General features: G+C 47.3%; 1 protein-coding gene across 1 annotated transcript in view; it reads right to left on the bottom strand.

Annotated features, from left to right (window-relative positions):
- Positions 1 to 15,519, bottom strand: part of LOC106810816 (myosin-IIIb-like) — a 64,925-nt gene that overhangs the window by 8,152 nt on the left and 41,254 nt on the right. Inside the window, exons 24-33 of the mRNA XM_014814269.1 lie at positions 15,086 to 15,235; positions 14,821 to 14,932; positions 14,421 to 14,583; positions 13,154 to 13,234; positions 12,370 to 12,531; positions 10,686 to 10,870; positions 10,245 to 10,463; positions 8,928 to 8,959; positions 8,462 to 8,581; positions 8,054 to 8,164 (exon numbers count right to left, since the gene is read on the bottom strand). Coding sequence (XP_014669755.1) covers positions 8,054 to 8,164; positions 8,462 to 8,581; positions 8,928 to 8,959; positions 10,245 to 10,463; positions 10,686 to 10,870; positions 12,370 to 12,531; positions 13,154 to 13,234; positions 14,421 to 14,583; positions 14,821 to 14,932; positions 15,086 to 15,235 — 1,335 coding nt within the window. The remainder of the gene's footprint in view (positions 1 to 8,053; positions 8,165 to 8,461; positions 8,582 to 8,927; positions 8,960 to 10,244; positions 10,464 to 10,685; positions 10,871 to 12,369; positions 12,532 to 13,153; positions 13,235 to 14,420; positions 14,584 to 14,820; positions 14,933 to 15,085; positions 15,236 to 15,519) is intronic.

The raw sequence follows: 15,519 nt of genomic DNA, 5'->3' as shown, positions 1-15,519 counted from the left end.
AGTGTGGGGTGACGAGGCAGGCAGGATCGATATACGACAAGCTTAGGTGGGCAGGGGCGAGTGGGTGGGTGACGGGCAGGCCAGGCAGATATACGACAAGCTACGGTGGGCAGGCGAGCTGTGGGGTGACGTAGGCCGGCATGGCGTATGACGACAAGCTTAGGTGGGCAGAACGAGTGGTGGGGCGACGTGGCAGGCAGGTACGATATAGACAAGCTAGGTGGGCAGAGCGAGTGTGGGGTGACGTAGGCAGGCAAGCACGATATACGACAAGGCTAGGTGGGCAGGGCGAGTGTGGTGGTGACGGGGGAGGCAGGCAGGTACGATTACGACAAGCTAGGTGGGCAGACGAGTGTGGGGGTGACGTAGCAGCAGGGCACATATAACGACAAGCTTAGGTTGGGTCAGGTCGAGTGTTGGGTGAGAGGCTGGCAGCAGGTACGATATACGACGAAGCTAGGTGGCAAGGGAGTGTGGGGGTGACGAGGCAGGCAGGCACGATATACGCAAGCTAGGTGTGGCAGGCGAGTGTGGGGTGACGAGGCGCAGGCAAGCCACGATATTACGACCAAGCTAGGTGGCAGGCGAGTGTGGGTGCAGAGGCTGGCAGGGCAGCCACGATAATACGAAAGCTAGGTCGGGCGCAGGCGAGTGTGGGGTGACGAGGCAGGCAGGCAGGATATACGACAAAGCTTAGGTGGCAGAGCGAGTGTGGTGGTGACGAGGCAGGCAAGGGCAAGGTACGATATACGACAAGCTAGGTGGGGCAGGCGAGTGTGGGGTGAACGAGGCGGCAGGTAACGGATATACGACAAGCTAGGTGGGTCAGCGAGTGTGGGGTGACGAGGGCCAAGGCAGGCAAAGATTACGAAAAGCTAGTTGGGAGGCGAGTGTGGGGTGACTTGAGGGCAGGCAGGGCACGATATAGCCGACAACCTAGGTGGGCAGGCGAGTGTGGGGTGATCGAGGCACGGCAGGCACGATATAGCGAGCAAGCTAGGTGGGCAACGAGTTTGTGGAGGCGGATCGAGGTTGCGAGTTGTTTTCGAGGCAGGGTACGTAGGGATAGACTACGAGTTAGCTTAGGTGGGGCAGGCGAGTGTGGGGTGACGAAGGCAGGCGAGCCACGATAGTTACGGACAAGCTAGGCTGGGCAGGCGAGTGTGGGGTGACGATTCGGTTAGGGCAGGGTACGATATACTAGCAAGCTAGGTTTGTGTGTTGGTGTTTTCGAGCGTCGATTGTGGGTTGAGCTGAGTCAGTGGTTTACAAGGCTCATCGATTATACGACATAAGCTAGTGGCGGCATGCTCGATGTGGGTGCTTTGGATCGTTAGGTCAAGGTGTTACATGGCATCGATATATTTCGACAAGCTTATGGTGGTGTCTATTTGCGTAGTGTGGGGTGAAGGGAGGCAGTTTGTTGTCATGGGGGGACTGTATATTCTGACAATAGCTATTGTTGTGGGTCAGAGCGAGTGTGGGGCGAACGTGGCAGGTCAGGGCAGGTTCACGATTCGATATACTCGAGTAGGTTGAGTGGGTGTGCTGTGTGTGCGAGTGTTTGGTGGGGGTGGTTGAGTGAGGGGCTAGTGGCTGGCGTGGTGATGCGGGTGCTAGAGTATAGGTGTTTGCTAGGATAGGGGGTCTTAGGTGGGTGCAGGCGAGTGTGGTGTGATCGAGGCAGTGCAGGGTTTCACTGAGTTGATTTTGATCGATAGTAGTTGCCTAGACGAGTGTGGTGGTGACGAGGCAGGGCGGGGCAGGCACGATATGAAAGCTAGGGGCAAGGGCCGAGGTGTGGTGGGCGCGATGCTGAGGCAGGCAGGGAATGAGTCTCCGAGAGAGCGTCTAGGGTGGATGGGGCGAGGTGTGGGGTGACGGAGGCAGGCCGGGCAAGGCATGGCGATATACGACAAGCTAGTGGGCTAGGCGAGTGTGGGGGTGACGAGGCAAAGGTCAGGCGACGGATACTACGACCAAGTCTAGGTGGGCAGGCGGAGTGTGGGTGAACGAGCAAGCAGGGGATGATATACGACAACTTAGGTGGAGAAAGTGTGGGGTGGACGAAAGGCTGCCAGGCACGATATATCGACAAGCTAGTGGGCAGGCGAGTGTGGGGGCGACGGTAGGCAGGCAGGTCAGTAGATATAGCGCAGCAAGCTAAGTGGGCAGCGGAGTGTGGGGTGGGTACCGAGGCTTAGCAGGTGTATGTACGAATTAGAATCTACAAGCTAGGTGGGCAGGGCGACGTGTTGGGCGTTTCGAGGCGATTGTGCTAGTCCACTGGATTATACGACAAGCGCCTAGGTGGGCGCAGGGAGTGTGTGGGCGAGTGAAGAGGCCACGCAAGTCACGATATACGACAGCTAAGTGGGCAGGCGAGTGTGGGCGACGAGGGCAGGCAAGTACGATATACGACAAGTCTAGGTGGGCAAGGAAGAGTGTGGGTTGACGAGGCTGGCTGGCAGGGGGAGGACACGATATAGCGACAAAAGGAATGGGGGTGAGAGGCGGGAGGGTAATCACGAAATACCTAACGCCAAACAAAACAGGTAGATATACGATCCAAGCTATGGTGGACAAGCGAGTGTGGGGTCGACGAGGCAGGCAGCCACGAATATACGACAAGAGACCTAGTGGGAGGCGAGTGTGGGTCGACGAGGCAGGTGTACGGATATACGACAAGCTAGGTGGGCAGGCGGAGTGGGTGGGGTGACGAAGGCTGGCAGGTCACGATATATACGACAGAAGCTAGGGTGGCAGGCGAGTGTGGGGTGACGAGGCCAGGCAGGTCGCACATATGACAAGCTTAGGTGGCAAGGCGAGTGTGGGGCGACGAGGCTGGGCAGGTAGAATATACGAACAAGCGTAGGTGGGCAGGCCGAGTGTGGGGTGACGAGGCAGGCAGCACGATATACGACAAGCTAGTGGGCAGGCGAGTGTGGGCGACTGAGGCCGGCCAAGTACGGATTAACGACAGTCTAGTGGGCAGGCGATGTGGGGTGACGAGGCTAGGGCAGGTACGATACTAGTCGACAAGGCTAGGTGGCAGGCGAGTTGTGGGGCGACGAGGAGCAGGAGCGGAAGACGCAAATTAACCCGAGGATTTCGACAACCCGCTTATTAGCCCGGCTCCTTAACGCCCGCACAGAGGCCAGCGATTAACACAAAGTGCCATTATGCCTAAGTGTCGACGGCTCACCTTCCGCTTTTTAATTCGCTCCAGCGAGCCTCCCACAGCGTCGCAGGTTGCTCACACGACGATAAGCCAGCCGAGCCTCTACCCGCCTCGCGCTCGCTCTCCCCCGTAAAAGCATAATTAAGATTTCGAGCTCTAAGTCTAATTCGCTCGACGGTTTTTACTTATCGGCTGCTATGCGCACCGGGCACTTTATAATTTCGCGCGCGGCTCCCCACCCCGCTGCGCTCCCTACTGTTTATTACCTCTTCGGGTTCATCAGGAGTCGTTTGAAGTGCCGAGGCAGCGCCGCCTTTGTGGGCCGCGCGCTCTCGCGCCCCCGGGCCGTGATTAGCAGCGTCGCGAGATGCAGGGACCACGCAGCGAGCGTTTCACGGGCGACAAACTCGCGCAGACGAGAAAGACGGGAGAACGCTTTAAATCTCGAAATCGTCATCGCCGGCACCGCGCACCTAAAACGCATGCATGCGTGCGCGCCACTTGTTTGTCTTGCGGCAGCGGCGGCGCTGCGTGCGCTCGCTCGCGTAACTGCCGTCGTCGTCGTCGTCGGCGGCGGCGCGCGACAAGGGTCGCGACGTCGGGCGCTATCAGCGGGCCGACGGTGTGTGAATACGAGACACTGCGCACACACGCGCGTCGCATGCATACTAAGCTAATTTTAAAGCTTGAGTGCTCAATCGTTACCACTTGTGAGGACGCCGCCATTTAACCTAATTCGGCGCGCACAATGCGCACGTTCCGTCCGTCAAGGTGTCGGAATCGTTTGAGAAGCGAAGCCGACACCCGATACAAAACATGCGGCCGTCGCGCGAGAGCGCGCGGGAAGCGTTTGATATTTCCCCGCGCAGCTATCTCCTGCACTCCTCTCTCTCTCTCTCTCTCTCTCTCTCAGTCTCACACGCGTACGTACGCACGCACGCACGCACGCACGCACGCACACACACACGCACGCACGCACGCACGCACACACACACACACACAAACTTTCCCTCTCATTCTCTCTCTCTCTGTGATCATTCAAGCTTCCAGCGGAAAGCAAATTAGTTCCTGAATTAAAATGCGCTTCCATTTCACGACTCGGCGGCAACATGGCCGCCCGCGTACGTGTTCGCGTTTATGGAACGAAACTTTATTATTTACGCGCGGGCGAGCAGAACTCTGCGGCGCCTTTGATGCTGTGATCTAATCCCGCGGCGCCCGATAGCGTAGCATCTCGCTGCCCCTCCCCATGAGCGCGGACACGGCAAATCCATCCACACCCCACCCCACCCACTGTCCGATCTAATTTGTATATCAAAACGGATCAAAGCTACGCTGCGCTGGCCATACGCGACCGCGGATACGGACATGCAGATATTCCTGTTTAATTTCCATGACGCCGATCAATGAATATTATTATGAGGCACCGCGATGCCGCCAACCGTCGAGCAGACAATGCAAGATGGGCTGACAACGCATGCCGCCGCCGCCGACGACGCCGACGACACCGAAGACATTTTCCGAAAAGAGCACACAGAAACCTCGGCTTGGAATCCTGGCGAGCGGGACGTGACTACGATACGCTCTACTACCTGCGTCGCGGCGCTCATGCGTCTCTGCACGAGGCTCTGTGTAGGGAAGCCCGCCAGCGAATCTCGGGGCTCAGGTTGCGCAATCACCGATTGCCGTCACGATGAGGGTGAACGGACTTTTCGACCACATATTTTCAACAGATAGGAATTTTCGGACAAATTCAAATTTTGTTGTTTTGTGTTTATTTGTTTGTGTAATGTTTAATTTTTTATTATTATTGTCATTAAATCCTAAATATAATTACAGAAATATTATGGATGGCACTAATGTATGTGAACTGGAATAAAAAAGTATTTAGGAATTTTTTTTTGAATTTGGCCGAAAAGTCATATCTGTTGAAAATATGTGGCCGAAAAGTCCTAGACCAAAAAGTCCTACATTCCACGCGATGACTGGCGCCCGTCACCAGACACGCGGCCTCCTCCCGGTGCCCCGCGTGCCCTGGCAGAGCTCGCACACGGAGCGACCCGGCACCTGCGTGCTGGCGCCCGGAAGCCCTGCCGGAGCTCGGAGCCGGCGCGGCCCGCACCTGTGTCGCACTGACAATGCGTCGCGTGCGCTCGCCTTGGCACGCACGCACGCACGCACGCACGCATGCACGCACGCATGCAGCAGCAACAGCAGCAGCCGCGCGCTTCGACGACAAATTGCCCTAATCCGGCGATCGCGCCGCGCCGCGGCCGCACCTCGGCAGACGCGATTACGCACGCCCTATTACTTCGCAGCGAGGCGGCCTCTTTGGCGAGAAATTGCCCATTTTGTCAGAAAAGTGACGAATTCGAGAAGTTGGAGAGCGGCGCGAGCGCGCGTCTGCCGTGGAATGCTCGACGCAGATCGAAGCCGCGTGTGTGCGTGCGTGCGTGCGTGCGTACGTGCGCGTGCGTGCAGACGCCGTCGATCCCGTGGAAGCACCGTTCAACCGGGATTAGCTCGGCGTGAGTGTTTTCGCCTAATGTATGCACGCTTAATTAGATTATTTCGGTTGATTAAACATTGTGCTGCGGCTTCTTTGATCGTCGCCTCCGCAAAGCTTATCAGTTGTAGTTAATAGCGGAGAGCGGTCGCAGGCAATGAGAGACAGAAAGAGAGAGAGAGAAAGAGAGAGAGAGAGAGAGAGAGAGAGAGAGAGAGAGAGAGAGAGAGAGAGAGAGAGAGAGAGACGGACAGACGCACGCACGCACGCACGCATGCACGCACGCACGCACGCGCGCGGAGAGAGAGGGAGGGAGACAGTGACGTCGACACGCGAGTCGGGCGACACCGCGACTCTGTCTGCGACAGATGTGCCGACAGTCGGGCTGGCTGCGTGACTGACTACATACCGGTGGTAGCCACGCAGTCGCTCAGAAGCGCACTCTGGGGGCGCGCGTCGCGCCAAACCCTACATCTGCGCAGAGTCGCAAACGTAATGTGCATGATTAGAATCCTCTCATGCACGCAGGATTGTGAATGTCGAACTGACCGACTGAGAACTGGCTGACCCGCAAGACAAGCGAAGGATTCCCGAGCAGCGAGCACGCATGTATTTGCGCTTTGCATTAAAAATGTAAAATTTACGACATGCGAACGTATGCGCACTTGGGCCGCCATAAAATCTGCGTTTCATATAAATGTAATTAAATGTTATTAATTAAAAAAAATTACAATACGTTGTCGCTAGTACTGTGGCACATGCACGCAAATAGTATCGTTACAACACAATATACCTATGCATGCACTATACATACACTATACACATACTCCCATACATACACATATACTATACACTACAGACTATACACTACACACGTACAAGGAATTCCCTATTTGAAATATGTCAGCAGAAAACACCGACTCCTGCGTAAAACTGCTCGCTTAACCTGCTGTGTTAACTGTCGTTTTTTTTTAAATGTCAAGTTTGTTACTACTCGCTAGAACGAACGATTTCCCTACTATCCTGTAGAAAAATGTCATGAAAAATCAGCAAATCGTCAGCAAATCGTGGGTAAGTAGATTTAGACTGCGAGCAGAGGCAGCACCATCGGCTGCGCACCCTACAAAGCTCGCTGGCATGAAGCGACAGGCGGAATCCGACATAAGTAGCTCAATTTACATCCCCACCGCTTTATCAAATGAAAACGAAAATGGAATCCGGACGAAAAACAAACAGACAGCAAAACAAAAACAGGCCACAAACAATTAAAAAATCGGAGCAGGTAGTTTCGGAGTACAGCGATAATAATCAGGCCCGCGCGGGATGAAGATGGATTTGTAAAAAATAGCAAGCATAAGTAGTGGTATGCGAAAACATTTTCGTGGATTTAGCACAGCGCCCGCGCTCGCTATGTCTGTCATGCAAGCACTTACACGACCTCCCGATGCACCATGGCTATGATTGATGCAGCAAGCCCACGTACAAAAATTATCCCATTTAAATTGGTTAATTTTGCTACAATCATATAAAAATCCCGTCCTTTAAATTTAATATATGTAGATTAGCAATTCCAAAATTTGGTTACTTAAAATTAGGTGCACGAGTGAAAAAAGAAAAATAATATGAGCCACTAAAAAATAATGGGAATTTTTAGTCACCTATTAATCGATTATACAGAATAATTATACACGGTTAATTAATATATTGCGGAAAATACATGATCAACTTTCTTTTCTGTTTGCGATTATTGTGAAGCATTACAAAACTAATAATTAAGGTATAAAATAATATTCATACAGAAAACTTACGTTTTACACCGTTGATTAATCAAACAATGCTCTTAGATATTGTTCCACTACTCGAAAAAATTAACGAATTTGCTAAGCTCCTTTCCCATAAACTTTCCATAACCCTATAAACATCGCAATAAATTACTGTTAGTAATGCAATCGTGGTTTTCTGTCTAGATTTAGAAAAGGGAATATCTTAGGCCTAAGAAAGCACTATCGTGGATCTATAACTACGTAACGAATTGCAGACAGAAAAGTTGCACAGACGTCATCTAAGGTGACAGTAAGAAAATGACAGCAGGTGGCCAGTAGTTTCCTGCATGATATTCCATAAAAGTGCGTATAAATTCTCATGTTTTAACATCGCGTTCTCATGTTCACGCTCGTTTGCACAGCTGCCCCACACTCCATCATCTCCCACCTCTGCTCCTGCTACATTACTCCTGGGACTGCCGCGCTGAAGGCGACAGGCAGTCGCTTTGATTTGCGCATTTGATTAATTTCCACTAAGCGCACAAAATTCACGAGTGACATTCCTAAATAAGATGTCTACAAGAATCAGTGCGGTGCACTCACTGTTCGTAGTATTCACTCCCAGGGGTAAGGAGTCTCAGGGGCGCATCCCACGATGTATCAGAGACAGGGCTTGCACTTTTCTCATTCACTGGCGGCACCCCTGACAAGTTGCTAAAGCCAAACGCAGAGAGGTAATCAATTGCTACAGTAGGGAAGGAAAAGCAAACCCAGGAAACAAAATTTTTTTTTTTAAAGTCCCCTCCCCACATTCATACATTCGAGCGTTAATTAAGGCAGCTAAAACATGCTAAATTATAACTATACTGGAAAGCTATACTGGCAAGCAGCTGAGGCAAGCAGCTGAGGCAAGCAGTAGATAGAACCGGTATTTCCAAGACTGCACAGTGCTGCCACCTTTAGGCACCAAACATGTATTTTGTAATTTTAATAAAGCTATTTGCCAGTTACCTATCATTGGAAAGATTCTCTCCGTAAAAACCACCATCCCTTTCTCCTCCCCATCTAGCTTCATGATTGACTCTTCCGTAATATTGCTGCTCACTGGGAGACACCAACACCTTTACATGGCTAGATGAAACAATTATTGAGAACAGTTTTACTGCTAGCCATGCTTGTACAACCTGACAATCCATGCATCCGAATCGTTAATTTAAACAACTAAAATATTTTTGAGCATACAATTAGAAGCAACAATGCAGTGAATAATTTTATAGAAGGAAAAATATGTTATTTATATTATAAAGGACATATATTATCATGTATTATCAGCAAAGTATCCGCAGTATTAAAAAAACTGGTTTCAAATGAGTAATTCTCACAACCGTTAAAATTTCGGATACTCTTTTCAGTTCAATTAAATGAAATAGCTATAACTTATAATAATGAAATTATAATGTAATAGTCAATTATTTACCTGTGTCGCTTGTTTCTGCCAGATATATCATTCTACAATCATCAAATAAAAAAATGCAAGAAAGTGTTATATAAACGATTTCACACAAATATAACAGAATAGCCTTTCATATGCTGCTATTTTTTAGTTGTAGTTAAACAGCATTTAACTCTTGGTCTGTTGTAATAAAAACTACTAAAAAACATGTTACGATAATGCTCCACCTGCATCGTTTGTTCTAAATACACACTGGTTTTATTCATTTGTAAATGTTATGTATGATATAGTAACTGTTGACACATGGAACGAGTTTTCATCATTTCATATACCTTTACGACCAACTACTGTAATTCACACACGAAGATGTTTATATGTAACATCAAGAGTAGATAATAACACAAGAGTTACGCACTTGATTCCCGCATTTTTAACCGATTTTTTTCATCAAAATTTGCCACCAATAAAGAAGCAAGTGTATACGTTCCTCAGCATATTATGACCACTAATCACTCACCTTCGTGGTACTGATATTCGTTTACATATATTTGCTAGCGTATTGCTGTAAATCGTAAACTTGCACAAGCTTAATTCGCACAATTTACCGCTGTTGTGTAGAGGTGTTAAGACAAAATTTGAAGCTATAGTGGCACCAATATTTAGCAACGGACTGTTCCCAAATCATTCGTGCCCCGATAGGGTTGAGAGACAATCTAAATTTCGAATTTTGATCTCGTGAGGAACCGCGAGACGCGCTCAGTTATTGTGATCGCAACACAAGAAATTGACATACTATCTTACATAAGTTATAATACAATAATAACAATATTCTCTGTAGTAGTTTGCAGTAAGTATCACATTACGCACGCGCAGGTAATAAAGTACATTAAACTCCTATCGGGGCACGAATGATTTGGAAACAGTTCGTTGCTAAATATTGGCGCCACTATAGCTTCAAATTTTGTCTTAACACCTCTACACAACAGCGGTAAATTGTGCAAATTCAGCTCGTGCAAGTTTACGATTTACAGCAATATGCTAGCAAATATATGTAAACGAATATCAGTACCACAAAGGCGAGTGATTAGTGGTCATAATAAGCTGAGGAACGTATACACTTGCTTCTTTATTGGTGGCAAATTTTGATAAGAAAAATTGGTTAAAAATGCGGGAATCGGTTGTGTAACTCTTGTATTATTATCTACTCTTGGTAACATACAAGTCATTGAACTATCATTTACTATAATAATAATAATAATAATAATAATTATTATTATTATTATTATTATTATTATTATTATCATTATTAAGGAGATGGAGAGGGACCTAACATGGACTCACAGATTCGTGGGGTGGCGGTGACAGTGTGGAGTTAGACCATGGAAGTTTCACACCAATCTTCTTAATGTGCTCTCGCCGCCGTTCAATTATCTGTCGTTGTTCGTCTGCCTGTGAGGTGGTGACATCTGGTGATTGAGCTCTGCGCACCAGGTCGCTGACCATTACTGGATGTTGGTTGCGCATCATTGCTGAATAAACCTCGGCTCCATAGAGAGCCACCTAGAGATTAAATGCACATTGAAAACTGTATAGTGTTGGAAAAACTGACATCATAAAAACCCAATGCAGTCACAGAATTTCTCCATGTATCATTTCTCTCATTTTGTCTTCCAATGTAAAAAAAATCTTGAGAAAGTAAAGATATTTCCGATACAGAAACACAGAGATACGCATCTATGCATGCACGCACGCACGCACGCACACACACGCACGAGTGCATACCTGTTGAGTGAAGTATATCAGCTGTGTCTCCTTTTGTGACTTGTACATCAACATCTGCTGGTAAATTTTCTGTGATTTCCACATCCTATAATTTTTCTGTATGCAGATCGCAGCGCCCTCTATCTGGCGCCGGTGATGCTCCATGATAGCCGAGATGCGCTTGCGCACACGGTGACCTCTGTATGCTGCAAAAAAAATGCGGACCGTACAGGGACGATTCAGAAACTTCATTCTCTTCAAAACCAGCACTAGGCCTTATAATTTTAATTACTAGGCCTTATAATATTAATAATTTAGGTCGCTAGTAAAATACATAAACCTTCTTGGGAAAAATATTGTTGCGTCAGTCGAAATTCAATGAGTTCATATTTGTATTTTACCTAATATATTAAAATACAGTATCCTTTTAGAAAAAATGTCTAGTCTGTCTAGCAGAAATTCACACCTCTCAGGTCAGTCTATGAGCCAGCCAAGGTAGTTCGAATTAATAAAAGGGATTATTACAACAGATGCAGCAGGTAATTGGATTGCTGGTACAGGATTCCACCGTCACCTCTAATATGGTGCATCTTCAATAATGATATACAATGTGACTTGATTCGGCTGAGTAATGTTTCCAGGGTCCATTTCGTTTCATAGAATAGTAATACGCAAAATATCAATAATGTAAGACCTCAAGAAAGGTGTGTGAGACAGGAGGGCACAGACAGGCCGTGTGTTCTATTTTTGAAGCAGACACACTGACATATGGATTGGGTCATTCACCTTCAACCGGGTGACACAGGCACCTGCCCTGCACTACCATACTGGCACAGCAGGAAACGTGACGGCTCTTTATACCTTGTATTTCATTGTTTTGTCACTTTTATCATCTACTAAACAGGTTTGGAATATGTCGCAACACAATGATAGCTGCTATGCAACATATAGTTCATTTTACAATGAAAGAGGAAATGACAATTCACCGAAAATATTATCTACCAAAACAACCAGGAAAGACGCTTCAGAAAAGTCTGCTCCCCGTTAATGTGGATGTATGCGTATGGATTTCACAATGCATAATTTATAATAACGACATCAGATATAGTTTGTAAGCCCTCATGGCTATTCAGGTCTGTCGACGTCACATTCATGCATTCAAACACGTGAATGTGCACTTACACACATGCATGCACACATATGCGCACTCACGCTTGAACACACACGACACGAATTCGTACACCTGCACCCACATACACGAGCACAGGTGCACGTTAACTCACACACATGCACACCCACGAGAATTCATTTTTAAGCATGAATACGGACGTGCACGCACACGCACACGCACACGCACACGCACACGCACACGCACCCACGCACATGTGCGTGCGCACGCACACATATGCATGCATACATACACGCAAGCACCCACATTTATCTGACATATTTACAAGATTTGACGTTCTGGACAGTAAATACAATACCTGACACTCTGAACACAAAAAACAAAACATGTGCACAATCGGTAAATATATAGTGATCGTGGAGTGCATTGGGGATACTTGACACGTTATTTCTCTCTCTCTCTCTCTCTCTCTCTCTCTCTCTCTCTCTCTCTCTCTCGCACACTCTTTCCTCCCTTCTCTCTCGTTCATCCCTCACTCCCTCCCCCTCCCTCTCTCTCTCTGTCTTTCTCTCTCACCTGCTTGTATCTTAGTAGCACTAGCATGCAGCTTCCTGTAGCAGGCCAACTTGCGTCGAGCGGCCAGCCACCTCCGAATCACTCGCTGCAGCTTCCAGAGGGCCATGTGGCGCCGCCGCAGCGCGGGTCCATGCTGTCTGCGCACCCTGTAGCCACGCCACACTGAAACACGAGCAGAGCCTGAGAAAACTGCGGAGCGAAAGCTATAACGTAAGCAAATACACTGTAAGTGCACGACACCATATTCTGCGATGATTGTGGTGAATGGCCATGCATTTAGGCCACCTGGTCAACGAGAAAGACATGCACGTGCGTTGACTGAAACAAGACAAACGAAGAAACGAATGCAAAATGAGAAGAACGAAGGTACCATGCAATAATACACACTATGTGCGGCAGTGTCACCGACACCAACAATTGCCTACCACTGCTATGAATGTTGCTGGACGATTCACGAACAAAATTCACTAGCATCTCGTAGACGGGACAGTTGTTTCACAGGCAACCCTAAATCCAACTCCGAACACACTGCTACATTCTCGTTTCTGCAAGTTTTAGTTCTTAGTATTCTACTTCCCTGTCAATTGCCTATAATGTACGAATTTCTCAACTGTGTAACTAAATTGATAATGATCTACAAAACGCTTGTGTTACCATCACCACATCTACACCACCTCCACAACCCACGCGTTCGCTGCGATTCCAAGACGCCATGGGAGAATCCATTCACGAGATTGTTTCTAAGAAGGTCCACCACCAGCGACATTTCAAATAAACTGCTTACCTCTCTGGATACAGGCAGCTGCTCGTCTTCTGTCGTGAATTTTTAGGTGGTACCTTTTTCTGACAAGCCAACCTCTCACAACTGTGCAAAGTGAGACAGGGTGAGTTTGTGCACGGCACTGTGAAGATGAATGCAAACGCACCCCACACACGCAAGCATGCACGCACGCACGCACGCACTCGGAAACAGCAATAAGGTGAGGAAGCACAACCAAACAGCTAGTCGTGTGCAGCCGTGAAAATCTACGGTGAATAGTGACGATTTTAGGCGGTGCTGAAAGAAACCACTGCGCTTCGACGAACACAGCACGCAGCGCAGCTATAAACTATAAAACGTTCACGTGAAGAGAAACGCACCTCCCGCCGTGACCTGCACAAAAAAGTATGCAGCAGGACGTGCAACCAACCCAAACATTTCCGAAACACGGCGATTACGTTGCTTTATGGAACGCACGGTGATAATGCATGCGTATACGGACGATAACAGTCACACGCCAATGCAGTCAAAATGTTTTGTCTGTTTGATCGGCAATACTTCACGTGACGTTCACAATAGGTTCGCAGTTAACCTATGGAACTGGTTCGTGCGGATTGTCGATGCGGTTGAGAGCACCAATTAGGCGAGTTCAGTTATACTTAATTTGCATACTCATCGAGGTTCAACTAATATAATTGATTCTATGTAAATAGTACGATTGTAATCGCGTTTTTCCTCCAGCACGCAGTGCCTGTGATTGTATACATTCGTTACTTTTTGTGTACCACCATGCAATATTGTTGACCCCCCAAAAATAGGAGGTTGCTTGCTATTTTTTTGCGAAATTATCAGAGTAAATACCTTTATTCCTTTCACAAAATATTAAGGTTGTAACCTCATAACCGTTAATTTGATTAAATTGTTGACACTGCTGGGATGGTTTCTATACAAGCAATCAAACGTAATTTCAAAAACTGACAAACAGCTTTCTTAAACACACAGAATAATAACACAAACCGAATCGGTTACAGTGTAACTCTCGACTTAAAACACCTATATCTGTCAATACCTATTCAGCAGATGCAAGATGAGAGCACATAGTTACATCTACAGGATACATTTTCATCATGTGTTTTGCATCAATTATTTTACTGTTTACAACATACTATATCATTACTATCCTAATATTCTTCAAATACCCACAGGATGTGAGCTCCATGCTTGAACGTATTCAATGGACATCATTATCCTAAATAAACAATAAGCACTTTCATGCAGTGCAGCGACATACCTCTCTGAACAAGCAGCACACTCCTCAGCAGGTGGCGCTTGTGACGGCAGATGCGGCGGTGCACGAGAAGCCTGCGCACACAGCTCTGCACGACGACGACCTTACGCACGTGAGCTTCGTACATGCGCGACAGCTGCTCCATGTGATAGTACTTGAGAAACACCTACAACGACATTGACGCACGCACACAAATGAATGACAGGAAGGTAACGGTAAATATTTTTTTATTTATTTTTTTAATTAGTTAAAAATAAACAGTGTCGTTTTTAAAATCGATTGCATGCTGGATGAGCATTTTTACGTCAGGGCGGCTTACTAAGCTTTCTTTGTCAAAAGTGTGCATATCCGGTGTAGTGGTATTAAATGCAAAATATAAAAAACAACATGCGTTCTCTCGAACCTTTGTCTTCCCAAGTGCCCAGTTGTCCAATTGCAGTTTCTCCAGAAGAATTCTGCAGTTTTCGCGTGTAGCTAGCACCTTCTCATTCCATGCAAATGCCAGGATTGCATACCTTCACAAATAACAAAAAAATTCTCAAGCTGATTCAGATAATGTTCTATTCTAATAAACTTACAAATCCATAACTGTAATTACAACCAGTATCATTTTACATTATCCATAGTGGCAATATTTCAATTCAAGGTCATAGTTGTTGGTTACGTACCGGTGGAGATATTCACCAAAGGGTATTCGGTGCGAATAGCCCATACGTCGGATCTTTGTCGTTTCCAGTACACCAGTGTATCTCAGCTGCTGTCGAACCTTCTCCTTATTAAAGCACCCAGCCACCTTTTCGTCATTTGGTTTGATGCACCTACATTACAAACATGAACTCAAGTTAAATGACACTGCTACTGCTATTAAATGCAACTGTGGTCTGGGTCTTAAATCATCTAGCATGTGAAATGACAATGGTTATTGTTTCTAAAAGTGATAACAACTACTCATACTTGCTTCGGGTGGTGCATGTGAAAATTTGCATAAATAGTTATCACTTCCCAGTAAGTAACCATAGCATTAACAGCGTGAGAAACTAGCGGTCGCCCAGTCGCCAGTGGCGATTAGAAAATCGACCGGGCGACTGCTTGCTCATGTCAG

This window comes from Priapulus caudatus, unplaced genomic scaffold (genome assembly GCF_000485595.1).
Source record: "Priapulus caudatus unplaced genomic scaffold, Priapulus_caudatus-5.0.1 Scaffold476, whole genome shotgun sequence".
Lineage (NCBI taxonomy): Eukaryota > Metazoa > Priapulida > Priapulimorpha > Priapulimorphida > Priapulidae > Priapulus > Priapulus caudatus.
The sequence above is the reverse complement of the archived record's forward strand: the minus strand, read 5'-3'. Positions and strand labels throughout refer to the sequence as shown.